Source organism: Mustela nivalis, assembly GCF_964662115.1.
Source record: "Mustela nivalis genome assembly, chromosome: 18".
Taxonomy (NCBI): Eukaryota; Metazoa; Chordata; class Mammalia; order Carnivora; family Mustelidae; genus Mustela; species Mustela nivalis.
In genome coordinates, this window is record NC_139037.1 from 12269082 (window position 1) to 12296969 (window position 27888).

Sequence of the window (27888 nt, forward strand, 5' to 3'; positions counted from 1 at the left end):
AACCTTCTAGCCCACCCTCGCACACCCCCCCAACACACACAGAACCTCCTCGCCCGTCCCGAGGGGTTAAAACCCGAGGAGATAAAACCTCAGCTTTGAGCAGGTAGTCAATGGCAACCGTGATCCTCCCAAGGTCTTGGTCCTCCGCAAGGCCACCCGAGGCCACTCCGGCCGCAGCGCCCCAGGGGTCTGAAGATGCCGCTCCCGCGCTGCGCTGTAGCCCCAAGTCCACCGCAGGCCCTGGTTCCAGAGGCCTCGTGGGGCCTGGCCCCAGGGACCCGCTGGGGCGGCTGAGCTTTCAGGCCCACGACCTAGCAGCTCTAGCGACACCGCAAATCTCTCCGAGGCCCGTCTACTTCTCCCGAGGGTCGCCTTCCCCAACTCCTACATAAGGACCCCCCACCCAGAGACCGAGGTTACCTGGTCCAGCAGACGCAGAGCGGCACCAGCCGCGAGCCACTACAGACCGCAGCCTTCACAACCCGGCCCAGTCAGAGCGCCGCGATGGAAAGTGCACCGCCCAGCCTTATCTTTACGAGGTATTATTGGTCCGTCTAGATGCCAATCAATCTGAGCACGAATCAGCTTACTAGTTGGTTCCAGAAAGGCGGCTCTATGTCGGCTGATGCAATGGCCCGGAATAGAAGGGCAGGGATAAGTCACGTGACCGGGTAGGCTGCGGGCTTCTGGAGGTCGACATTTTGGTTTGCAAAGTCCTAATAGTTGACCTGGTTAATAACGGTAACCAACGACGTGTGTTTGTTAAAGGTCACGGCCTTGGTGTACAGTTCTGTTCATTGTGGAAATATGTTACTTTCGTATATAAAAGTGCATTCTATACATAAGGACGGCCAAGCTCAAAAGCCAGTTTAAAAGAAAAAAGAAAAAAAAAAAAAAAAAACCACTTGAACTAGCTTCCCAGTTCACCCCAACTCATTAATCATTATCCCACCTAACATTTGCTGAACACATGTAGTATGCGCCGGCACTGATGTAAACTTTCGAGCTAATCTTCACAACAATGAATGAGTTATAATGGAGTTACTAATATTACCTGTTTTTAACAGCTAAGGAGACTGAGGCACCCAGAGGTTAAGACAAGGAGAAAACCAAGAAAGACAAGTGTTTGTTCTGATCCACATTAGCCCAAAATAACATATTTGGCCTAAACAATCAGAAATGGGTCAGCCTTTGTGCCACCACAATTAAAATGGAAAGCCAGAATTGTACAAGCTTATTTTCAAAATAAAGTGATATTGGTTGTAGTCTAAATACCTTTATTATGTTGCTGGAGTTGTCGCTATTAGGATAGCACCTTCACTCGTGAAAGAATTAGAGACACATTTACAAAAAATTTTTTTCATTTCACCCAACGACTGTGTCAATACACATGAAAAGAAATAGTTGAGACCCAAATGTAACATTTTTCTAAGCATTCTACTTGAATTATCCTGTTCTCTATGATCTGTTTCTCTTGTAGGTAATGCAACTATAAAATAGAAAGAAAACTATTTTTTTTAAAGATTTTATTTATTTATTTGACAGACAGAGATCACAAGTAGGCAGAGAGGTAGGCAGAGTGAGAGAGAAGAGGAAGCAGGCTCCCTGCTGAGCAGAGAGACCACCCTGGGACCATTACCTGTGCTAAAGGCAGAAACTTTAACCCACTGAGCCACCCAGGCGCCCCCCAGGAAAACTATTTTAGTGCAACGCAAATTGTGTATTATAGGAAAATTCTTATTCTGGGCTAAGCAAATAGGCTTGCAGGTAAGAATAAGTGCTATACATATGACTTACTCTGAAGTAAAACATTGGCTGAACCTCTTGGGAAATGAGGAAGCTAATAGAGCTCAAGATAGTACAAGTTAGATACTTAGTTTTGGAAATATGTAGTCCTAGGTTTTAATTCTCCCATGGCACCTAAAATATTTTTAACACCCATAAAATGGACTTAGACCGTTCATTTATTTGCTATCAGGTCAAATGGCAGTGACTGAATAGTTTTCAGACCATAAGTTGTTAAGAAATCACCTGATATATTTAAATTGAGATCCTGATCTAGTGGGTCTAGGAGTGAGGCCTGAGATTCTGCATTCTAATGGACTTCCACAGGTGCTGCTGATACCTATGCTGCTGCTGCTGGAGGAGGAGGATCACATTTGGAGTAGCGAGGGCATCAACTAGGAATGAGCTTCTTCCCCTATTTGTTCAGAGATAAAGATTTAAAAGTTTGACCTATCTGGGGGTTGTGTATTCCTCACCTAGTCATTCACCAAGTGGGTGTCTATTATGCTTTAGTCCCTGAAGGTAACATTAAAGAATGCAAATTGCCCTGCCCTCATGAAGTTTTCAGTCTAGCGAAGGAGCTGGATATTCAGCAAAAAATAACAAAGTTCAATACACAAAGGACCCCTTGCTGGAGCAAAGGCTCAGCCTTTCGCCCCTAGCTCCCCGGGCACGCGAGCCCGAGGCTGATTGGCTGGACGGACCGGCTCCCAGGCCTCAGCCAATGAGGCAGCCGCAGTGAGGGCCGTTGGCGGAGGTAACCGCCATGCTGAGGGGCGATGGCTGGGGCTGCAGGCCGTATCCGAGGCCGCGCCTTGGGGTGCTTTCCGCTTGCCTTGCCCGTGAGCGATGTGAGTATTTCTGAGGTTAGAAATAAGACCCTTTTTCCACAGTTAGGCGTCTTCCCCACCCCACCCCCCCACCCATGGAGGGAAGAGTCTGGAGTAGTAATAATAGCTAATATTTATCAAGCCTTCGCCGGAGGCCAGTCGCTATATCACATAAGCTTGTGACTGCTGAATTATTGAATGGTGCACCGGGTACTTATCCATAACTTCAGAGAATGTGGAGGCTGCCAAAGTCATGTGGGAGTAAATGCAGGAGGTTGCATTCTAATCCAGTGGCTCTTGTAACCTTGATTCCTCTCTCCATGCTCTGCTTTGGAAAGCAGATTGCTTCTTAGCAGGTGTCTCAGGTTGAGCTAGTATCTACAGATGGAGACAGGAAACCTTAGCATACTGATGCTTATTAAATTTGGGTGGGTTTTTTTTTTTTTTAAGATTTTATTTATTTATTTGACAGAGAGAGAGGGAAGCGGGTTCCCCGCTGAGCAGAGAGCCTGATGCGGGGCTCAATCCCAGGACCCTGGGATCATGACCTGAGCCAAAGGCAGAGGCTTAACCCACTGAGTCACCCACGCACCACTGGGTTGTTTGTTTTTTAAATAGAGAAAGCAACACATGATAAAAAGCATTTATGAGAAGGATAAGCACCAAATTCAGGACAGCTGCTGTGTTGAGGGATGGTCATACAGGGGGCTTCAATCAAATCTTTGTTTTCTTTCTTAAGCCCTAAGGTGGGAACCTAGATGTTCATTGTATTATTCCCTTTCTTGTTTGTCTAAAATACAAATTTATTTTTTAAAGATTTTATTTATTTGAGACAGAGAGAGAGAGTGCACGAGTGGAGAAAGAAGCAGAGGGAGAGGGAGAAGCAGACTCCTGGCTGAGCAGGGAGCTCTCAGGACTCTGGGACCATGACCTGAGCTGAAAGCAGACGCTTAACCGAATGAGCCACCCAGGCACCCCTGAAATACAATTTTAAAAGGAAAACATGCACATAGAAACTAAATTTCAGAGGATGAAGTGTACACAACAAAAAGGAAGTCTTCTCTCACTCCACATTTCTAGATCCCTCGCAAGAAGCAACTACTGTTAACAGATTTGTGTGTCTCATACATTTCCTATAGTATCTACAAGCACATGAGGGTTTTCTTTTTCACAAGTGGATCCTATTGTATACAGTCCTGCACCTTGGATGATTTCTTTTTTAACGTAAAAATCCTTAACCTCCATTGGTCCTGTGATCAATATAATTTTGCTGGCAAAATATTCCTAGGATTGCTTCTGAATACGATGAGATGTCGTGGCTTCCCTGGCTGTGTGTGTGCCTTTTTCTTTTTGCATATCCTCCCCTATAGGTTCCAAAAAAATCTTCACCAAATTAACCCCTGCAAGGGTACAAGAGAAAAAGAATCATGGCAAACAGAGTATCATTTGGAACTGTTTTACCCTTTCCTGAACATTCTTACACTCTACAGGTAAAATTCCAGATAGAGCCCACTACTGCTTGAAATAAACTCACTGGAGTAGAACAGCGGCAAACAGAAGTGGGGATTCATTTTCTCAGCTTGCAGGAAAATACCCAGCTTCTTTCTAGTTAAGTAACAAGGGGAGGAGACCTTGTTTATTTCCAGTTAAGGGAAAGCGAGGGTCACATTTAATCCTTATTTTACCTCTTCTAAAAGCCCAAGATATTTTTTCCTTTAAAAAAAATTCTCCCAACCACGCAACCAGCGCTGGGATTGCAACCCAGGCACAGGTAACTCCAAAAGTCATGACAGATGGGGAAGAGCTCCCTGGAATGAACTCATTTGCTCATTAAGCGGCTTTGCATGGCCCTTTCCCTCTACCTACTACCAATCTCTTCATCCCGGGCTCTTGTCAATCCCCGCAGGAATTGTGTCCTTCAGACTCAAACCTCTTTGCTTTTTCTAGTTTCCAATCCTTCTCCTGGAACGCATTTCCCTAGCACCTTGAGTATTTTTGAAGGTGAAATTCCTGTAAGTGGTATTGCCACATAGTCTACGGGACAAATTTTTAACCAAATGGTGTTTGACATGGCTGGTTGCCAATCCTTGGGCACTGAAAATTACCAACCTGAAGAGAAAAGGATGTTCCAATACGCTTTTGGTGGCTACTCTACTTGACATATTCAATCTATATGAGCTTCTCTGCCGGCGCGCTGGGTGGGAATATGGTTTTGCTCGTGCGGTGGAGAGCCAGTTGGCAGCCAGCGTTTCCGGACGTTAGAAAAGAGCGTGAGCTAACCAAGGGTTAGGTCGGGGGCTCCGAAAGCGGTGGAAGTTACAGCTCGAAGTGGGCGAGGCGGCTGGGTGGGCGCAGAGTCCTACGTCACTGCGGCGCGCCACTTCCGCTCCTCAGCGGCTGAGCGAATGACTTCTCCCTTGGTGGGGCTGGAGCTGGGCTTAGGGCGACCCGGGAGAGTCCACGATCGCGCCGCCCCAGCCAGCGAGTCTGTCTCACCAGCGCCTCGGACCATGGCCACCGATTCGTGGGCGCTGGCAGTGGACGAACAGGAGGCGGCGGCGGAGTCGGTGAGTTGACTAAAGCCGTAAAAGGGTCAGGGGGTCAGATTTGGCCGGGGATCATTCCTGGATAAGACACTCACTACTTTGGTCAGGACGGGTGTGGGGTGCGTGTGAGGATGGAGGATGGAGCCTGGACCCTGAGCTGGCTTTGTTTATCCGCCCGCCTCCTGGGTTACGTAAGAGCAGATGAGTACTCCCATGGATGAAGAGCCCCAGCCGCCTGTCTTCCTGGAAGCAAGACTGATTGTACATTGCACTCTCCCCACTGGGGAGTATAATCACCTTTGTGTCTTTCTCCGCCTCTGGATTCTGAGCTTTCTGGGCTCTGTGACCGTGGCTTACTCCTCTTTGTGTACTTCTTTGCTTGCTTAGTGATGATGAATGACCTACTCTGTGGGCCCGGTAGTCAGTAAGTAAATCCTCTTCTCACCTTAACTTTGTTCCGGGGCTCACACAAAGCAATCAAGATACGACTTAAACATGACTATGGAGAATTAATTCCTTCTACTTCAACACTCTTAAGTTCTGATAATGATTTGAACCTATTTCTGTTAGGCCTTGTATCTGTGAATTTCTTGAGAACAAGGACTTGGTCTTATTATATAACTGATAATAGATTATATGCACATAATTCGAAGAGTCAAATAGTTTTAGAATTTTTAAAAGATTTTATTTATTTGACAGACGGAGCGGGGTGGTGGGGGAGAGAACAAGCAGAGGGAGCGGCAGAGAGAGGGAGAAGCAGGCTCTCACGGAGCAGGGAGCCCGACATGGGGCTTGTTTCCAGGACCCTGGGATCATGGCCCCAGTGGAAGGCAGAGGCTCAACCAACTGAGCCACCCAGGTGCCCCAAGTCACACTTTTAAAAACTGGTTCCACCACCACCATATTTTTCCCTCCTCAGAGACAACTAATAGTTCTGTTGGAGGTAATTTACATCATTGACCTCCTTGTTCTCCAAATAGCATGTTATGCTAGTTTTTGAACTTTCCGTTTAGCCTATTTACTGATTTTTATTCTTTCTCCATACTTTCTCCACCACCCATGCACACCTTCCCACTCCCTACCTTTTCATTATATTATAATTTCATTTAGATCAGTATTTCATGTTTACATTACTAGTAACTTATGAATACTTTTACTTTCCTATAAAACTTTGTTTTTCCCTGGAATTTGTAATTGTCTTGCATTTTTGCTTCATGTTTTTTGTACTTATCACCAACTCAACCCCAAGCTCTTTGCTAATTGTTTAGTTTATCTCAGGATGTTCAAACACATTAAGTATTAGTTTGGAGCACCTAGGTGGCTCAGTCAGTTAAAGCTATGACTCTTGATTTCAGCTCAGGTCATGAGCTTGGGGTGGTGAGATCGATCCCCTCATGGGGATCTGCACTCAGCCTGCAGTCTGCTTAAAGTTCTTTTTCTCTCTCCATCTGCTTCTTCCCCCACCTCTCCCACTCTCGTTCTTTCTAAAATATGTAAGTAAATAAAATCTTTCATTAAAAAAGGTATTTTTTTAAAAGACTTTATTTGACAGAGATCATAAGTAGGCAGAGAGGCAGGCAGAGAGAGAGAGAGAGAGGAGGAAGCAGGCTCCCTGTGGAGGAGAGAGCCCGATGTGGGGCTTGATTCCAGGACCCTGGGATCATGACCTGAGTGGAAGGCAGAGAGGCTTTAACCCACTGAGCCACCCAGGCGTCCTAAAAAAAAGTATTCTATTAATTCTGTTTCCCCCAGGTCTTTCAGCCTGCTTCATATTGGACTAGTTCTCCCTGTGCTTAGAGCAGAACTCATTTCAGGGACTGGAGGGACCAGGGCAGATTTCCCTTCGCCTTCATTCTGGGGATTCACTCTTCTCTTGTGTTGGATCCCCTCTCTTCATCTTTATTGATTTGGTGAAACCATTCATCAGCTTTCTGGAAGTGTATCAGAAGTATTGTTGTTGTTGTTTTGTTTTGTTTTGTTTTAGATACTGTTGCATTTCTGGAAATAATTATCTTGCCCTGTCACTTGGATAGTATTATAGCTGGGTGTAGAGCTGTAGGTTGGAAATTAATTTCCTAATAATTTTTAAAGGCATTGTTTCGTTGCCTTTTAGACTTTATTGGTTACTGATATGTCTGAGACCATTCTGATTCCTTATGTGACCTGTTTTTCCCTTTGTAAACTTGAACAATCTTCTGTTTGCTTCCAGTATACAGAAAATTCCTGATAACTGGTATGGGTCTGTCTTCATCCATTTTGCTGGGCACTGGATATATCCTTTTTTTTAAAGACTTTAAGTAATCTCTATACCCAGTGTGGGGCTTGAGCACACACTCCCCAAGATCAAGAGTTGGATGCTCTTCCAACTGAGCCAGCCTGGTGCCCCTGGGTGGGTCCTTTCAATCTGGAAAATTCTTATCCTTCAGTTATGAGAAATTTTCTTGAAAAATTTCATTTTTTGTTTCTCCCCCTTTGTTTTTTCTTTGCTCTTTCAAGAATTCTTACTAGTTGACTGTTGGATATCTCAGAGTGGCCCAATCATTAAGTCAAGTTTGTTGAGGTAAAATTTACATACATTAAAACTCACCTTGTAAAAAATAAATAAATAAAATAATAAAACTCACCTTGTTCTGTGAATTTTGACAAAGGCATTCAGTTGTGTAACCATCACGGCAATCAAGATACGAAACATTTCCACCACTGCCCAAAGTTCCCTTAAACTTTCGCATTCACTCCCTTCTCCCCACCCTTCTCTGGCAACTGATGATTTGTTTTCTGTCTCTTTGAGATTTGTCTATTCTGGATATTTTATATAAGTTGAATCATACAATATGTGGTCTGTTGTGTCTGGCTGCTTTCACGTAGCATGTTTTCAAAGTTCATCCATGTTGCAGTAGGTGTCATTCCTTTTTATTGCCAAATAATATTCCATTGTCTAGATATATCACATCTTATTTCTCTGCTTATCAGTGTCCATTGATGAGCATTTCGATTGTTTCTACTTTTTGGTTATTATGAATAATGTTGCCATGATTATTCATGTACAAGTTTTTGGATGGACCTTTATTTTCAAATCTCTTGGGTATACACCCACAAGTGGAATTACTGGATTATGTAACTTTATGTTTAACTTTTGAGGAATTGTCAGACTTTTCCAAAGTGGCTGCACCATTGTATCACCCTTAAAATAATTGCTTTCTATGAGATTAGTATTATCTGTGACAGGCACTATTGCGTAGAGGTTAAAACCTTAACCTTTATAGCCAGACAGTCTAGGATTTGTATTGTAGGTCCATGGTTTACTAGTTCTATGACTTTGGGAAAATTGTTTAATCTTTATGTGCCTTGGTTTCCACATCTGTAAAATGGAGATAATCATAATACCTACCTCATTGAGTTATGGACATGCCTGTTATATGTGCAATGTAAGGAATAGCAGTTGTTGTTATTATGTATAAATCACAGTTCCAATGCAGGAATCTTTAAGATTTTATTTGAGTGAGTGACAGCAAGAGAGGAAGTTAGGGAGGGGGAGAAGCAGGCTTCCTGCTGAGCAGAGAGCCCAGTATGGGGCTGGATTCCAGGACCCTAGGATCATTACCTGAGCCAAAGGCAGATGCTTAACTGAGCCATCCAGGTACCCTGCAGGAATCTTTTAAATTACTTGTCCATATTGTATGGATTAGATAGTTGAACCTGGATAAGACTTGTGAATCTACTTAACCATGCACAGGTAAATTAGATCACAACTTTCCAAAACTGAGCAAATGAGTCAAGAAGCCTCTATTACCCTCTGCCTCATGGAACTCTCACTGAGGACACTGCATGACATAGGTAACATATGTAACTATGTATTTTAAATATTAAGCTTCATTCCTTATTTATTGTAGGTAAGAAAATACTACTTTCTATTTATATTTATTTCTTCATCCCCCAGTGGCTCCTGTCTTTGTTCTCCTTCTGTTCCATTGGGAAATTTCTTTTTAGAGGAAGGCAAACAGATAAGAAAACTGATGAGTATGACTATGTCCTCTACTTCACCATTTTGACAGAGCTAATCCCTTTTCTCTATAGTTCACTATTAAATCTTTTATGTCTCAAGAATGCTTTCTCAAGTAGCTTTTGAATAAAATGTAGTGTGTAACTGTAGAGTTTTCAGTTATTTTAACATACCTTAAAAACTAAAGTATTAAAGGCATTGAAAATGTGGGTATTACAAAGTGGATGTTTTTGCTTTTTTGCCTTTCGGTTAATTTCAGAATGGTTTCTGATGAAGTTGCAAAAGAAACTGGTTTCTCCTTTTTGGTCCAAGTAAACAGCAAAGAAGGTATCTAACTGTACTTTCAATAGAAGTTTCAGCGTTCAGTTCACTGACACTGCACTGGGTAATATAGACATCACTGTCTCTGCTTTATAGGCTTTAAGGTCCTTATAGCCAAGGGAGGAGTTTGTTTTTAGATTCGCTGGACCCTCTACAGAATCCTGATACGTTGTAATCAAAACATCTACTGGTTTCATTTACATTGTTGCTAACAACTTTACTACATATTGCATTTAGTTATTTTAACTGTTAACTTTATTTACTGTTAACTTCAGTTTGAACAATGTATCAACAAAACAATGGTTTGTCCTTTTTATCATTATTAAAATTTTTTGTAATAGATGTTTGTAACTCATTTATACTTCATTAACTCATTTATACCTCAGCCCTGTCATTTGCTTTAGCTAGCAATTTTCACCCTAGGAGTGAGTACTATTAAGTTTACTGTTGAAGTATTGCCAGTAAGTCAGGCAGTCTGTCTAGACTCGCTGTCTCTCTGTCCCCATCTTGCGCACTCTCTCTCTCTCCCTCTCAATAGATGTGGATACTATACTTAAAACAGGGTTTGTCAGCAGGATATGGAGAAGTGCTTTAGAGAAGATTAAAATATATTGAACACCTACTGTGTATCAGGCACTGCGCTGGTCCCTTCATATTCATTATCTGTTAGTGTGTTTGCTATCATTTGGAATTAAGGATTTTTACTGTTTTCTGATGATGTCCTTTTTTTTTTTTTTTTTTTAAGATTTCATTTATTTATTTCACAGACAGAGATCACAAGCAGGCAGAGAGGCAGGCAGAGAGAGGGGAAGGGAGGCTTAACCCACTGAGCCACCCAGGAGCCCCTGAAGGCAGAGGCTTTAACCCACTGAGCCTCCCAGGTGTCCCAATGATTTCCTTTTTTGCCAATTTCCTTTCTTGCCAGTCTCTCCAATATGTTCCCTCCTACTTCTCCCTCCCCTAACACCAAAGCAGAAACACCAGAAACTCCCTTTTCAGTTGGCAACAAAAGAAGTGTAGTTCCTCCAACCCTAACTAACCACCTATTAAAATAGACATTTGTGGGGCGCCTGGGTGGCTAAGTGGGTTAAAGCCTCTGCCTTCGGCTCAGGTCATGATCCCAGGGTCTTGGGATCGAGCCCCACATCGGGCTCTCTGTGAAACAGGGAGCCTGCTTCCCTTCCTCTTTCTCTGCCTGCTGCTCTGCCTACCTGTGATCTCTGTCAAATAAATAAAATCTTTAAAAAACAAACAAACCAAAAAACAGACATTTGTTTCATTCTCTTGCCTTTCCCGGACTTAGAGGAAAGACAGAATGAACCCGAAAACATAAACCACCAGTGTAGGTGGTGCGTTAAATACCCGTTTTTCCCTCTCTCTCTCTCTCTGCCTGCCTGTCTACTTGTGATCTCTCTCTCTCTCTCTCTGTCAAATAAATAAATAAATAAAATCTTAAAAAAAAAAAAAAGAAATGACTACTCTTTAAAAAAGAAAAAGAAAAAATAGCCATTTTCATTGTTACCCATCACTAGATGAGGTCCTAAGCCCCACTTAATATTTTGTGATTAGAGCACCTGTTTTGTGCTAGATCCAAAGATCAATTAAATAAAAATATTCCTGTCTTTAAGGTATTTTCTTCCCCTCCCCTAGCATTTATAAGGTATAAGTGACAAAAGTATATTTTCATTCTAATAGAGGAGAAAAGTGCCATCACAATATGCCTAATTTATGGTGTTTGATCAAAGTCCTAATAATTCTTTGAAATGTCTCTTTGCTCTGTCCCTTCCTTTGTATTCCCACTTCAGCTAGGTATTTTGATTACACAGTGTGCCACGATGCCCCAGACTGCTCTGTTTAAAATATTAGATTTCCACTACAAGGCAAAAAACAAGGCAACCTGAATATGAGGGTGCGTATCTGCACATTGTGGTCCTGCAGCTCAAACCTACAGTGCAAGGGAGCGGACTCCCACCCACACACGGCTTTTGTTGCAGCCCTCCCCCTTGAAGTTCTCTGAAGTGTGACTGCATTTTCCAGTATCTTTTAAATTTTCCTGTCGTTTGGAATATGAGAGAATGACAAATGGTATTCTACTGAGAGTCTTTGTAATCAGGGCATTAAGCAAACTCATAAACTATAATTTTCTCTAGGGACTGTAATTAGGAAGTGTGGATTTTGAGTCATTTGTGTAACCAGTTTTTTTCTACTGCTGTGTTTATGGGAAATTTTATTTTCACTCAAACATTTAGTCGACTAAAGGAGCCCGGCAGAACAACTTAATGAATAGATCTTGAGAGTGGCTCATTTCTCCCCAGCTTCACTGGGGAGACTCTGTTGATACAAAATCTTTTAAGTGATTTTCCTGACACTTTCCCCCCTCCCCCCATATTCTCCATTTAGTTGAGCAGCTTGCATCTTAAGGAAGAGAAAATCAAACCAGATGCCAATGGTGAGTAAAAGCTAGTTTGAAAACAAATGTGATTTCCTTTAGTATTTCTGCTTTGACATAACTCTCTGGAAAAAATAGGGGGCTGGCAGATACTGGCAGTCATTTGATTTAGGAACTAAACTGGATTGTTTTGCTTTGTATTGTGCTTAAAATAAGCATAGGATGCCTAAGTGACTTATTTATTACCAAACTTATTGCTGACCATGAGAATATACAAAGTATGAACAACCTAAGAGTTAACCTATTGTCATTCTGAAATCGTATCTACCCAAATCCAAGATTTCCATTAAATTTTCATTGATGATGTACATATAGTGGGCGGGGGGTAGTAACACTTACCTCATTCCAAATTCATTTACAATCTTTTTCTGTAATTTTTTCATAACTACAATGTTGTGTGAATATACATTTCTATTAAACAATTTATATACATAGAATCTTAATGGCATTAGATCAGTGTTAAAAACTGATGAAATACGGTTTGCACAAATATACCTCTGTTGAGCATCAAGGTGGTTTGTGATCATTGCCTGCTGTGATCATCTTTCTATAACATTTCAGAAATACTGATGCTATGAGGGAAAGTCCCATTAGTGTTTGATGTACTGTGAGAGGACTCGGAATAGGAAAGAACTGCATATAAGCAACACTGTTTCATACCTTTGTTTATTTAAGAACAATAAAAATGGTTTCATCTGTGGCTTGGTTTCCTCATTTATTGTTCTGCTCCCCAGGCCTTTTACATTTCTAGTGTCTCATAGAATTTGAACTGTCTCTGCTGTTGGGTATAGTATGTGATATTGAATGACGGCCACTTTGTGTCTGATAAAGGTGCTGTTGTCAAGACCAATGCTAATGCAGAGAAGGCAGATGAAGAAGAGAAAGGTAACAGCCTAGAGCTATACCCATGAGATTCCACCATCTTAAGACAATAGATTGTTACCAGGCTTCATTTTTAGACCCAACTTGGCTTGACTTTAAAGGGAGTCATATTGCTAACACTCAACATGGTTGCTGATGAAGGAATTCTCAGTGGTTACATTTTAAAGAAATTTTACTTTGAACAACTGATGGGACTTCAGCAGCAGCAGCAGCAGCAGCAGCAGGAAATAAGCCCTGAATGATGATCTTTTACAGGGCATTATAAAAGAAATTTTAAGTTGAATCGCCGTTGTCTACTAAAGTTAATGCTACTTGAACACATTAAAAGTGGATAACAAAATACAAACAACTTATATGATATCAAGATACAAACTTTGTTAATTTCTGGGGTTTGTTTTTGTTTTTGTTTTTTTCCATTGTTGAGATGTGCTGGCCAAGCTAATAATTTTCAATGTTCTGTTGAGCACAAGGGAGGGAGTTAATACTTGGGTTTACATAGGAAGAATAGATAACCTCCAGAAAGGAGGGCTTGATAGAGAGTCCTGGAGAGGAATAGGAGTCCCCAATGTATGACACCAGTATCAAAACCTTTTTCTTTAATAAAGCAATTTTAATTCTATTTATAAATCAAAACTATGATATATCCTGAATTATAAGTCCTAGCATACATACATGTAAGTGCTTAAAATGCCAATGAAAAGTGAATTCAGATGAGCTCATGGTGGATTTCATGGCCTTTAAAAATTCTTTGCTTAAAAAAAAATATATATTCTTTCCTCTCTTTTTCCTGACAGAGGACAGAGCTGCTCAGTCCTTACTCAACAAGCTGATCCGAAGCAACCTGGTGGATAACACAAACCAGGTGGAAGTCCTGCAGCGGGACCCGAACTCTCCGCTCTACTCCGTGAAGTCCTTTGAGGAGCTTCGGCTGTGAGTGATTACTTTTGGACTCTCCCCTTTGTGTTAGATACAGATTAACATTGTTAGTATGTGTACATACGTGTACACACACACACTTTTTTTTTTCACAGCAGAACATTTTTAGCTAATACAAATTTATCTTTTTACTTTATTTATTTATTGGTATAAAAGGTGATTTTATTAAAGGAGGAGCACAGGATCCATGGGCAGAAAGAGCTGCTGCCAGCCAATACAAATTTAATCAAAGAATTTAGCTACTTTGGGCTATTAAGTAAAATTTCTAGCTAAAGTGAATTGTGCAAAGTGCACAGTTCAAGTATTATTAATTGTAAATAAACTGTGTGTAACAATAGTAGGAAAGAGAGAAAAAAAAAAATCCCTCGGATATCTGGCTTCTTTCCTCAACCAAAGAGATGGTGACTTTCATCTTTAACTGTTTTCCCAGGAAACCACAGCTTCTCCAGGGAGTCTATGCCATGGGCTTCAACCGTCCATCCAAGATACAAGAGAACGCACTGCCTTTGATGCTTGCTGAGCCGTATGTGTCCTGATAGAACTCTACCCCATTTTTAATTTTCCGTTTTTTAAAATTTCTATTATTTTAAAAATCTATACTAGGAACACATGTTTATTTTAGAAAAGTTAGAAAATAATTTAAAAATAAGAAAAATTGTTTGTAATCTTCCCCAACCTACTATACTAACATTTGGAGACTTCTAGACTTTTTAAAAATAAACTCACATATTTAAACCTTTTTTAAAAAACAGAACCATATAAAATCTTATGTGCTTTTTTAAAAACTTAGTGAGATGATCATCCTTTGTTGGTAAATAAACATTTATCATTCATACACACCTTGCTTTCATTAGATGGATAGATAGAATTTATTGTGTCAGAAACAGTAAGCAAAAACCAAACAGGGTTCTGGGAAATCAGAATAGGGTAATTACCAAGGTTGTTTTGTAGTGCAGTGCTTTTCATACTTTCATAGGGACATGAATCTCTTAGGAATTTATTAAAATGCAGATCCTCATTTCAGTCCCTCTGAGGTTCACTATTTCCTAGAAGCTTCTAAGTGATGCTGATGCTACTAGTTTCAGACCACATTTTGAGCAACAAGATTCAAGAGCATGTGGAGCTTTTCATAAAAACTGATCCCTACATTATATATGATTATGGAAAGTTGTATTGCATCTGATCCTAAATCCTGAAACTCCTTTCATAGAGTCTAAAAATAGAAATTTTAGGTCTATATTAAAGTTTTCTTTGTTCTGTGTCAAAACGGTGCCTTTGGGGCGCCTGGGTGGCTCAGTGGGTTAAGCCACTGCCTTCAGCTCAGGTCATGATCTCAGGGTCCAGGGATCGAGTCCCGCATCGGGCTCTCTGCTCAGCAGGGAGCCTGCTTCCCTCTCTCTCTCTGCCTGCCTCTCTGTCTACTTGTGATCTCTCTCTGTCAAATAAATAATAAAAAACAAACAAACAAACAAACAAAAAAACAAAAAAACGGTGCCTTTTTTCACTTGATCTTAGCCAGAAGCCTGAGAAGCAATTAGTGACTTTTTTCATGATGAATAATGTCTTTTTTTTTTTTTTAAAGATTTTATTTATTTGACAGAGAGGAATCACAAGTAGGCAGAGAGTCAGGCAGAGAGAGGAGAGCGCACCCGATGCGGGACTCGATCCCAGGACCCTGAGATCATGACCTGAGCCAAAGGCAGAGGCTTACCCCCCTGAGCCACCCACACGCCCCAAATAATGTCTCTTTTTAACTTGACATTTTGAGCATCTATGAAAGCACTGGGATCTATAAAAAGCGAATGACCAGTGTGAAACAAATACTCCATTTATGCATCTCTTAAGTATGTTCAATTTTTAAAATCATCAATGTTAGAAGACACCTGAGAGAATTATCTAGTACCTCTCTAACAAATATGTATTGAGTGCAGGTGTGTAACAGATACTATTCTAGGCACTTGGTTACATTAGAAAACAAAACAGACCAAAATTCCTGTCTTTAAGGAGCATGGTCTGGAGTATAAATCATTTATTTTTATTAAAAATAAATAAGATATATAGTATATAGTTTGTTAGATAAGTTATAAATGTAATTAATGCCACTGAATTGTACACTTAAAAGCGGTTTTTAAAAAAAGTGATAAATACTGGGGGATCTGGGTGGCTTAGTCAGTAAAGCTTCTGCCTTTAGCTCAGGTCATGATTCCAGGGTCCTGAGATCAAGCCCCACATCAGGGGCTCCCCCAGCTTGTGCTCTCTGTCTGTGGGTCAAATGAATAGATAAAATCCTTTTTTTTAAGAAAAGTGATAGGTGATAAAAAAAAAAAGATGATAAATACGAATAAGAAAAAGAAACCATAATAAGGGAGATCAGGAACACCAAGGGAACTGATTGCAGTTTTCCCCCAACATTATATTATGAAAACTGTCAAAAAAAAAACAAAGTTGAAAGTTTTTTGTTTGTTTGTTTGTTTGTTTGTTTTTAAGAGAGAGCACACAAGTCGGGTATGGAGGAGCAGAGAGAGAGGGAGAGAGAGAATCTTGGCAGGCTCCACGCCCAGCACAGAGCCCCACAAAGGGCTAGATCTCATGACCCTGAGATCATGACCTGTGCCGAAATCAAGAGCTGGACAGTTAACTAACTGATCTATTCAAGTGCCCTAAAGTTGAAAGGATTTTATAGTGAACACTCATATGTCCCCCATCTAGATAGCAGTCACTAACATTTTACTAAACTTTATCACATATCTACCTACCAATACATAATTTTTAAGGCATTTCAAAATAGGCTACAATTTTAATCAAGTGCTTAGGGTATGATCTCATCAAGTAGGTGATGTGTGAGCAAAGCCTTGAAGGAGAAGAGAGAGTTGACATGTCATCTGGGGACAGCTGTCCCAGCAGAGTACAGAAACCCTGGGATGGGGGCATGGCTGGCTTGCTTTTGGGGCAGCCCCAAGGCTTCTGTAGTGGGATGAGTAAGGGAGCCCGTGGTAGGAGCTGAAAACAGAGAACTACTAGGGAGCCAGATCAGGTAGGACCTTGTAATGCAGAAGGATTTGCACTTTTACTCTGAATGAAATGGGGGAGTGACTGGAAGGCTTTTGAGCAGAGCAGTGACATGAGCTGACTCACATTTTAAAAGAATCACTGGCTGCCCTGTCAAGAATAAGAGATAGGGAGTGCTTTAAATTCCACTAGTCTTCTCTCTGTGGTGCTTGGTGTTTGTGGTACTAGCATGTGTTAACTACTGCAGCAATCAAAGCCTCCTACCATAAATTCATTTATTCTTCACTGTTACTAACTAAAAGGGTACTTAAGATGTAAGCCCCTAAACAATGTTTTCTTGTGCAGCCCACAGAACTTAATTGCCCAGTCTCAGTCTGGTACTGGTAAAACAGCTGCCTTTGTGTTGGCCATGCTAAGCCAAGTAGAACCTGCAAACAGATACCCCCAGGTAAGAGCTTGGTGAATTTGGATTTTCTGTCGATGTGTAGCTAGAAATTATATGTGATGGATTGAAAGCCAAAATGCATATTACTTTTTACATAAACAGAACCCCTTCTCGAGCACAAACAATATGGTTGACCTTCTGGTAGCAACACGCATCCTGTTCCCTTTCCACGGTTTGCCAGTTCTGAGATATTGCTGATAGGCTTGGCACCTTTACTTTCAGGAAAGACCTCTTCTATCTACAGCTATCATCCTCTGGAAAGTTCTGAGAACTTCCTGAGTAAATGAAAAGGAAGCTAATTTCCACCTGAGATTTCAGATCCTTGTTCACATGTGGGTTTTGTATTCCTATAGCCAATAGCTATTTTCAAGTGTATTTACCCAACCAGAGTTCTAACCTGTGACTTTGCAGCATGAAGAATCAAATGGCGTGCACTTTAATGTTCTTCTTCAGCCTCAGCTGGAGGAGTAAGTCCTGATGGTGATTCCCCACTGCCCCTTGAGATCTCACTCTGCACTTTCTCCCTGCCAGTGTCTGTGCCTCTCCCCAACTTACGAGCTCGCCCTCCAAACAGGAAAAGTGATTGAGCAGATGGGCAAATTTTACCCTGAACTGAAGCTAGCTTATGCTGTCCGAGGCAATAAATGTGAGTATGAATATGTGATCCTAATTCATTAAGCTAACAACTTCTATTTCTTTTTTTTTTTTTTAAGACTTTATTTATTTGACAAGAGAGAGACACAGTGAGAGAGGGAACACAAGCAGGGGGAGTGGGAGAGGGAGAAGCAGGCTTCCCAACAAACAGGGAGCCCGATATGGGCCTCAGTCCCAGGACTCTGGAATCATGACCTGACCCAAAGGCAGACGCTTAATGACTGAGCCACCAGGCGCCCACAACTTCTATTTTTAAAAATTTCAAAACATACACAGTAGTTGAAATAATAAAAATTAACATTTCACTTGGACTTGAAAACTTGACATTTTGCTAAATTTGCTTTATGTGTGCATGTTCTGGGGGAACCATCTGAGAGTAAATTGCAGACATTGTGGTATTTACTCCTAAATACTTAAGCCTGGAGGCACCTGGCTGGCTCACTCAGGAAAGCATGTAACTCTTGACTTCAGGGTTTTGTGTCTGAGCCCCACATTGGGTGTAGAGATTACTTAGAAATAAAATCTTGGGGCATCTGGATGGCTACCAGTCGGTTAAGCATATGACTCTTGATTTCAGCTCAGGTCTTAATCTCAGGGTTGTGAGTTCAAGTCCCACATTGGGCTCCACAAACAGAGTGGAGCCTACTTAAACAATTTTTTTTAAATCTTTTTTTTTTTTTTTTTTTTAAGGATTCCATTCATTTATTTGTCAGAGAGACTGAGCACAAGCAGAGGGAATGGCAGGTAGAGGGAGAATGAGGCTCCCTGCAGAGCAAGGAGCCCCATGTGGGACTTGATTCTGGGGCCCTGGGATCATGACCTGAGCTGAGAGCAGATGCTTAACCGACTGAGCCACTGAGGTGTCCCTTAGGGAAATCTTTAAAAAAAAAACTTTTTTTTAATAAATACTTTAGCATGCATCTCACAGTAAGGACATTCTTTTTTTCTTTTTTCTAAGATTTTACTTATTTATTTGACAGAGATCACAAGTAGGCAGAGAAGCAGGCAGAGAGAGAGGAGGAAGCAGGCTCCCTGCCGCGCAGAGAGCCCGATGTGGGGCTAGATCCCAAGACTCTGGGATCATGACTTCAGCCAAGGCAGAGGCTTTAATCCACTGAGCCACCCAGGTTCCCCACAATAAGTACATTCTTCAGGATATCCATAAAACCCTTATCACAACTAAGAAAATTAGGAGATTCTCTAATAACTAGTATCTAGTCCATTTTTATTTTTCCCTAATAGTCCCAAAAGTCCCATGGTCTTTATGGCTGTTTTGTTTTTGAACCAAGATCAAATTGGTGTGAATGCACTGCATTTGATGTTGTATCTCTTACGTTTCTTTAAATCTAGAATAGTCCCTCTACCTTCTCCTTCCCCCTACTTGACTTTTTGAATGGTCCAGACCAATTGCTTATAATACTGTACATTCTGGTTTTGTTTAATTGCCCGATTTCTTTTTAATGTCATCAGAAGAACAAAAATGTTCCTGAACATTCATGACCATTAACTCTGGCATTTAATTTTTTTTTTTTTTTAAAGTTGACAGATAGAACTTTTTTTCTTTTTTTAAAGATTTTATTTATTTATTTGACAGAGAGAGATCACAAGTAGTCAGAGAGGCAGGCAGAGAGAGAGAGGAGGAAACAGGCTCCCTGCTGAGCAGAGAGCCCCATGCGGGACTCGATCCCAGGACCCTGAGATCATGACCTGAGCCGAAGGCAGCAGCTTAACCCACTGAGCCACCCAGGCGCCCCTGGCATTTAATTTTTTAATTGAATTATAATTAAGTTTTATTAGTTTCAGCTGTATAATATAATGATAGATCAAGTCTGTATTTTTCTCAGTTCTCATCAAAATAAGTGTAATAAATGTAAAGGATAATCCCCCTTATCTATTTCACTCACCTCCCTACCTAGCTCCCCTATGGCAAATCTGTTCTCTGTATTTAAGAGTCTGTTTTTTGTTTGGAGCTTGTTTTTATTATTCTTTCTTTATTCATCTTCGTACTTTTGTTTTGCAACAAATTAACAATATTTAAGTAATATAAAAACTGTTGAAAGTTTGGCTGTGAATCTTTCACATGTGTAACTATGACTCACAAATCCACTCAGCATACAATACCAACTAATACCAACTTGAAGTTGCTTCTAAAAAGTAATACAATTATAAAACTTAGTAGAAGATGATCATAAACTTATTACGTAAATTGGTTGCAAACTGGGTTGAAGTTAGAATGCCAGAGTCTGAATAACTTTTCTGGGAGGCAGTAATTGGTTTAAGAAAGAAGCAGCATTTATTAGCTTTGAATTGACTCAACATTCACATTTGGGCAAAACTTTGGCAGTGATTAAGAGGGAGATTGTGTATGTCAGGTCATGATTGTAATTAAGAGACTTAAATTCAATATATAGGTGCCATCTAATTCAAAACGAAGAGGCAAATCTCAGTTTCAAACCACACAGAGTCAAGAATGTGCCATGGTCCACTGGGCCTTGTTTGGGGAAGCACTTTACCTAAGAGAGGCATTTTGTGCTTCTTTGAGAAAGCAAAGCCATTCATGATGAATCCTATTTTCTGACCTGGGCAAGGGTGTGTGAAGGCAACTGGCTTGTTTGATGTAGGTGCCAGGATAGCTGAGGGGCAGAGTGCACTGGAGAGAGCGGTGAAAGTCTGCTTGTGAGAAGTGCAACCCTGGGCTGGGGGAATGATGCTGACAGAGAAGAAATAAAGATAACAACAGATCCTCCTTGAAAGAGAACTGGATGACTACAGAGAACGGACAAGAACACTACTGAAGAGGCTCTCATCTTGTCACTGTTTCTATCCTGCGTCTTTTCAGCATTATTAAAAGCTGTGGTGATATTATAACCTTACTTTAAGATATTAATGCAAACATCAAAACAGTTGACATTAAAGTACAGCATAGCTTTAGATTTTTCTCAGAGAGGAAAGCTGGCTTTACCATGGAAAATACCCACAGAAAACATCTTGTCTCCACAGTGGAACGAGGTCAGAAGATCAGTGAGCACATTGTCATCGGCACCCCTGGGACTGTTCTGGACTGGTGCGCCAAGCTCAAGTTCATTGACCCCAAGAAGATCAAGGTGTTTGTTCTGGATGAGGCTGACGTGATGATAGCTACTCAGGGCCACCAAGATCAGAGCATCCGCATCCAGAGGTAGGAACTCTTGAGTCAAGAGGAACTTCTCAGCCTCCTGATCTGCAGCATCTTCTCCTTTTGCTTCAAACACCTCTTCTTGCTCCTGTCGGGTTCTTTATCGAGTACCTCCAGAAGCATTTGTTTGATGGGCCACTTCCTCATCAGCACTGACTGGGGTTGAGGAAGGAGACTTAGGGAATCTAACCCCAGCCCCATTCCTGCCCCGTGGCTGCTCTCACCTCTTCCCCGCTGTTCTCCTCCCGCTTTCGCTGTTTTCCTGGGCACGTAGCCCATGCAAGCCCCGGGCCGCTGTCTTCTGTTCGTTCCAGAAAAGACTCGGGATCATGCCCCGTACCTGGGTCTTCCCTTGCAGGATGCTGCCCAGGAACTGCCAGATGCTGCTTTTCTCTGCCACCTTCGAAGACTCTGTCTGGAAGTTTGCCCAGAAAGTGGTCCCAGACCCAAACATTATCAAGTTGAAGCGCGAGGAGGAGACACTGGACACCATCAAGCAGTATTACGTGCTGTGCAATAACAGAGATGAGAAGTTCCAGGCCTTGTGTAACCTGTATGGGGCCATCACCATCGCTCAGGCCATGATCTTCTGCCATGTGAGTAGCAGTGGCAGCAGCAGCTCTGGAGGGTGTGCCGGCCCCTCCTCTCAGCCAGCGCCACCTCAGTGCTGAGGCGGGCCAGCTGTCCTGTGTGGCCAGAAAGGAAATGATGAATCACCTCCACCTGCCCCAGGGAGTATTCTCAGACTTAACTAACGAGTTATGAGGGAAAGACAAGATTTGAACCTTCTTTGGTCCCACTTCTTAGAAATAACTTGGAAAAAACTCCAAATACCATCCAGTGAAATAATTCTATAAAACATTAGAGACTTTGGCTCACACCACACACTTCCTAGCGGAACACTAAGATGATTTAAGTAATTAATCTAAAAAACTGACAGGGCTAGAAGTATTTTTGAAATTGGTAAGCCTACCCTGATGACTGAACTCAGCAGGTCTTCATGTACTTTTAATGGCAACAAGCCACTTTTTGCTGTTATCTTTTTCTTTAACAAGTCTCTTCATTTAAAACAATTCTGTTCTCTCCAGACCCGCAAGACAGCGAGCTGGCTGGCAGCGGAGCTCTCCAAAGAAGGCCACCAGGTGGCGCTGCTGAGTGGCGAGATGATGGTGGAGCAGAGGGCTGCGGTGATCGAGCGCTTCCGAGAGGGCAAAGAGAAGGTGCTGGTGACCACCAACGTGTGTGCCCGCGGTGAGCAGAGAATGTGTCTGTCCGCCAGGCCCCGGGTAGCCAGGGAGTCCTCCGCCGGTTTGGGGGAGTCCACGTGGGCTTGGTTCTCTCCTGGAGATACCGGATTCCCCCCGCAGCTGAGAACTGTCACAGAAGCCAGAGGCGCCGATGTGCTGGAAGGACACGGAGCAGCAGCTCACTGGCCCAGGACGGTGTCTGCTCTCTTTGGGGCCCCCACGGAGGTTTCGGCTGCATTTTCTGATACTTGTGTCTAGCAGAGGCTCTCTCTCTCTCTTTTGTTTAAAGATTTATTTGACAGACAGAAATCACAAGTAGGCAGAGAGGCAGGCAGAGAGATAGGAGGAAGCAGGCTCCCTGCTGAGCAGAGAGCCCGATGCGGGGCTCCATCCCAGGACCCTGGGATCTTGACCCGAGCCGAAGGCAGAGGCCTTAACCCACTGAGCCACCCAGGCGTCCCAGAGGCTCTCTTCTTGAGGTCGTAATTTTGTCAGCACTTGCCGAAGTTCTCTTTCCCTCTGGGTTCTGCTGCATGCCCCCGGTCCCCGAATCCCAGAGCCGGCCTGCCCCAGACTCTTCCTTCCACCCGAAGCTGGTGTGTTTCAGCCTCACTTGGTGGGCAGTGATTTTCGGTTCCTGTCCTGACTCCTCTGCACCTGCCTTTCATGCAGGTATTGATGTCGAACAGGTTTCTGTCGTCATCAACTTTGACCTCCCCGTGGACAAGGACGGGAACCCGGACAACGAGACCTACCTGCACCGGATCGGGCGCACGGGCCGCTTTGGCAAGAGGGGCCTGGCAGTGAACATGGTTGACAGCAAGCACAGCATGAACATCCTCAACAGAATCCAGGAGCATTTTAGTGAGCGCCTGGGAATGGCCCCCGGGGAGGGGGGAAGGGTCGGTTCTCCCATGGCCCTGAGAGAGGCCCGTGTCCTTGTCAACAGTCCCCTCCTTTCCTACAATATGGAAGTTCTCGAAGAGCACACCTGGCAAGTTTTCAGGGTCAGGGATGCAAACGACAGTGCCCCCCTGGCCCGGCCGAGGGACCTAGGGCTCTCTCTGTCCCTCACTTGGGCACCGGGAGGCTTTGGGGTCAAGTGCAAGACTGCTGTGGCCAGAGGTATGGTCCTGTGCCTAGGCCGGGCAGAACGCTGTGTTTCCTCTCTCCCTGCCATGCTGTCCCTTTCCTGGGTGTGTGTCTCCATGGTAGACCCGCACTGAGTTCTCTCTGAATTCTCATTTTCCTCCTCAGATAAGAAAATAGAAAGACTGGACACGGATGATTTGGACGAGATTGAGAAAATAGCCAACTGAGACGCTCCACCAGTCACCAGTGCCCACCCCGGCACTCTGCCTGCATGGGAGACCAGTGCTTTCAAGGCACAGGCCTCGACAGTCACCACAAAGACAAAAGCAGAGAAGAAACTACCTACCTCATTTTAAATTACGTTTGGACTCGACAAAAATTGTGCAAATGATGGGGGAAGGTAGAAAAAAATTGTTTACACAACTTCTGAAGATTAGGCGTGAATACAGAGAAATTTACTTTTTGGAAATTCCGTCTTCTTTTCCCCCATCTAAATGCTGTGACTAATCACTGCTCAAGATCCTTGGAGCAGCCCCTGCCTACTCTCTGGCCAGAAGTGTTCAGAACATCCTCAAGCAGAATAGAGGTGAAGAGGGACACAGAGACCCCAAGTAGGACAGATATATCAGCCAGCCGTCATGTTTGTTGTATGGCATGAGGCCTGTAAGCTGGTGCTCTGGATGTGGGGTGGTAGAACTCATCTGAATGTTGTCATCTCCCTCTGTCCTGCTGCCCACACCAGGAAGGGATGTGCTTAGCATGGACCAAAGTGCCACCCTGAGACTTCGGTGTATGCAGATTTGTGCTGCAGGACCACAACCTCCTGGTTCTCATCAGCAGGTGCAATGGTGCACATGATTCCTGGTAGGTCCCTTGCATGTGCTTGAGCAAGGCCTGTGCACAAGTCATCGTGGAGAGTTAGCGGTGACCTGAGCTTGTCACACATCCTGGGCTCACAGGCATTTGCAGCATATTTTTTATAATCTCTATTGTCACCTTGACCCCTTAGGAGCCCCAAGCAAATAAAAGGTGATCTAAGGTTTGGATCTTCACTGAAAATTACAGCTTCCAATCACTTGTGGCCAGCTTCAAGGCAGCTCCAGAAGTGGTCAGCAGTAGTCACAAATACTTTGTCTCCAGATCCCAGAAGGCAAGATTTGCCAGAGCTGGGGTATTATTTCAGTTATTTGCTGTCCTGGTTGTGAAGTGATTCCAAACGTCTGTGTTCACAGTTCTTGGAATACAAGGAGTGCAATAAGGGACTAGAAGGACTGTGGTCATTCACCTGTGCAAGGCCGAAGTAACTGCCAGGAACTGGCTCCCTCCTTATTGGGCATCTTTGTGCAGAACAGTCCAAGCAAATACTAGTGATGGACGCTTTTCAGACCTGGCCTAAGCTGATGGTACCCACAGAATGACAAAGCAAGGATGAGATGAAATGGAGACCCCAGTCACAAGGAGTCCTCTCCAGTTCTTTGACCTTGATACAGAATGGCTAATTTGTCTAGGCCCAGGCCTGGAAGAGGTATTTTCTATGATGAGAACTGCTCCAATCCCAGATTATCCTTGTGTTTTCATGTTTTAGGGCCAGATCTGTTTCCTGGAAGGGAAGGTGCTAATACCAGCCTCCAGGTGGTTTCCTTAATTGGACATTACAGATGCTGCAGACAGACTGCCAATCCGCCACCCCAGTGGGCATTTGACTGTTGAGTGTTCTCTGCTTCTGGCCAACTGTGACCCACATTGGGAATCTCTTGAGAAGAAGTTTTTGTCTCCTACCCCCTGTAGTGCTGTGGACCAACCCTACAATAACTAAATCAAAGGCAATAATTAAAGGAGTACTGACTCCTCACAAAGCTGCAGGGTGACCTCCATTTCCCCCCTTCTCACAACATTTGTAACCAGCCTACTACATAGCCCTAAATCTAAGGAGGAAAAGGGGAAGGGATAGGCCTCAGACTTCTCAGTACTAGGAGTAAGTAGGTATCTGGTAGAAGTCTAGATCAACAGGTTTCCATCTGGGGGCTTGGACTCTAAGAATTCACTAGATGGGTTTCATGGAGTCTATGAAGTATGTGCCATATCTTGAATTTAGATGCATTTTCCTGGGGTGGAGACTCCCAAAGGAGTGTCTTTTAAAAAGGTAAGACTCACTGTTATGCTGGCTGTGCAGTGTCACCCCAGTGTCACTGCAGTCTGTATTTCTTCACGATCCATATTCATCCTTGCCAGAGCTTGGCTCCCAGGGTTCAGTGGTCCACAGCTGCCTCTGACTATGTGCTGTTTTGAGATACCACTGATGTACTGAAAATGTACTTGGTAAGCTTCAGTCCCCAGAGTTTCTCTTATTCTTTTTGGTAAGTTCTCATGTATGGAATGATAAACTGTCCTAGAACAGAGAAACTCACCTGGAAAAAGAGATTTTTGGTCCAATGGAAGATTCTGGATATGTTCATCCATAAACAATGGATTTTTTATTGGGATTTTCTGGAGTGTCATTGAATGGCTGTGTGCATAAGAACCATCAATTGCTGATGTATTTCTTATTGATGTTAAATGAATTATGAAGTATGCATGTTACTAGGATACCATTAATGAGTATAAAAAGTAAGTTTTGGGTTGCTGGAATTAGTGATCATGCTTAAGTCGAGACACTTAAGATTCCATAGGTTAGTCATTACCTGATCCTACTACTACATGTCAAAATTACCATTGCTCCAGCATGAACAGTTCCAATGTCTCTATAGGCCAAGGACCCCTCTCGGTTGCCAGAGTGCTCCTCACATTCTTTTATTCCTGATGGTAAACCCAGAGAACACTGGCTACCTAATCAGAAAGACGGCAGATGGCAGTAAAGACAAAGTCCTTACATTCTATTCTTCTAGTCCTAGGAAAGAAGTACAAATAGGCCTTGGAAGCAGGTCTTCTCCCCTTGTTTCATCTTGTTTATTATTTAACATGAAGGCAGTTTCATTCAGTGTCAATGGTATTCAGAAATTAAGGATTTCTGAGGCTAGGGGTTTCATAAAGGAGTGGAGTTTGCTTCTGAGAGAAAAGTGACAAGGAGAGTGCTGTAGGCAATGGAAAGTAATATTAAAACTAAAATAGCTTCCGCAGGATAAACCTAGCATACTGGAAGGGCAGTGAGGAGGGCAGCTTCGCCATGTGACAGAGAAGTCTTGTTAGGTACAAAACGAAAACTTGAACAGTGTTTGGATTTATTAGTGAACAGTCAAAGATTGTTAAATCACATAAAGGGAGTGATTAAATTAGTGGGGTTTTTTTGGGGGGGGGTCTAGCAGAGGTTTGTAGGATATGTTGGAGCTGGGAAAGGCAAGCATCTGAGAAAACAGTTTGAAGATGATTGTGTAGTCCCATCACACAGCAAGTGCCAAGGTTGTACTGAAAGCACAAAAGAAGTGGACTAGACGGTTATCACAGGAAAAATGATGGGCTTTTATACCTGCTTATTATTCCAAAAAGGATTTGTGGAAAGATCCACTGTGCAAAACAATTCTGGGAAGAAGCCCAAAGGGAAGGTTTGGAAAGAACAGATGCATCAGGGTTGAGTCTCATACACAGCATGTATGATTTCAGGCCTGTCACCTCTACAAGCAGGGACTTGGGCCCCTCTTCAATATCTTGTAGATTTCAGGGGTCTTCATGTTTTTCTTGGTCCTAGACACAAATGTCAGGTTCTTGGGAACTCTGCAGTTTTACCTGACTTGAATTTTTCTGCTTGAGAATAATTATTCTTTATCCTGTTGATTGAATCAGATTGCAGCATCTTCTAAAAATAATATAATGGAGGTGAGGGAACTAGAGGGGCTGATGCTAGGAGGCTCCAGGACCCTGCTTTCCCAGTCCTGCATCTGGGACAGGATTTTCCCAGAATAACTTCAAACACCTTGTTGGAAGTCAGGCCAGGTGGAGATCTGTTTAGAGGGTATCTGTCATACTCATACCTAATGCCCTCTTGTTCTCCAGTCCCTGTTGCTAGATGCTTCTGCCTTGACTTAGAAACCATACTGGTGTGAGTATTCATCTGAGCAAGGGGCTCCATAGTAGTTCTAGTTGTAAGATGGGGGATAGGAGTAGGTGGAGGCAAATACTGGATGTGGTCTGAGATTGGTCATGGTTTGGGTGTCAGCTGCTCTGGTGAGATAACTCTCATTTCCACTTTAGCCATCTCTCTCAGGCAGATCTTTTTGGATCATGCAGATCTGCAGCCCAGGGCTACAGTCAGCTCCCTTAAGGCAGGGGGAGGGGTTTAAATGGAACTCTCCTACAAGTACCAGTACACATTTCTTGATTCTTAACAACTGTTCTATCTTTATCCACATACTTCCACCATTTTCAGAATTCTCCAATTGAAAGAAAGCCAAGTAGTCTCAGGTTAGCTTATCCCTGAGAGCACACATCCCCATGCTTAGACTTGAAAGAACATGAGAAAGCCCTGGTTGGGTGTGTGGTCAAATGTGCTAAGTGTTGTCCTCTGGTCTGTATTCCTCTCACAC

At 42.8% G+C, this 27888-nt stretch overlaps 2 protein-coding genes across 6 annotated transcripts in view; one reads left to right on the top strand and one right to left on the bottom strand.

Annotated features, from left to right (window-relative positions):
* The window catches only part of AARS1 (alanyl-tRNA synthetase 1), a 25478-nt gene extending 20497 nt beyond the window's left edge, over positions 1-4981 (bottom strand). The window contains exons 1-3 of one of the 2 annotated variants that reach the window (XM_082712211.1): positions 4725-4981; positions 2830-2993; positions 421-728 (exon numbers count right to left, since the gene is read on the bottom strand). The gene's annotated coding sequence lies outside the window, so the exon portion shown is untranslated. Of the gene's footprint in view, positions 1-88; positions 729-2829; positions 2994-4724 lie in introns of those variants that run through there. The other variant, XM_082712212.1, reaches the window with a different exon arrangement.
* On the top strand, positions 2533-25854 carry DDX19B (DEAD-box helicase 19B). 4 transcript variants are annotated; one of them, XM_082712270.1, is made up of 12 exons: positions 2533-2636; positions 11883-11931; positions 12763-12816; positions 13608-13743; positions 14180-14272; positions 17104-17206; positions 17735-17849; positions 20858-21035; positions 21391-21628; positions 22121-22283; positions 22952-23143; positions 23537-25854. In XM_082712270.1, exons 1-12 carry the CDS (start codon positions 2565-2567, stop codon positions 23596-23598), a joined length of 1455 nt encoding a protein of 484 aa, XP_082568396.1. In that variant the 5' UTR covers positions 2533-2564; the 3' UTR covers positions 23599-25854. The 4 variants fall into 4 exon arrangements, with proteins under 4 accessions (XP_082568396.1, XP_082568397.1, XP_082568395.1 ...); XM_082712269.1 differs by lacking the exon at positions 2533-2636 and adding an exon at positions 4985-5182; XM_082712271.1 differs by lacking the exons at positions 2533-2636; positions 11883-11931 and adding an exon at positions 4984-5182.
* Positions 25855-27888: the final 2034 nt, after the last annotated feature.

Excerpts from the sequence above, each read along its gene's own strand:
- DDX19B (XM_082712269.1), top strand. The coding sequence starts at position 5,021 with ATGACTTCTCCCTTGGTGGGGCTGGAGCTGGGCTTAGGGCGACCCGGG. Across the intron at positions 13,744-14,179 it reads TCCTTTGAGGAGCTTCGGCT|GAAACCACAGCTTCTCCAGG; the intron begins GTGAGTGATTAC and ends CTGTTTTCCCAG. Across the intron at positions 17,207-17,734 it reads CTGCAAACAGATACCCCCAG|TGTCTGTGCCTCTCCCCAAC; the intron begins GTAAGAGCTTGG and ends TCTCCCTGCCAG.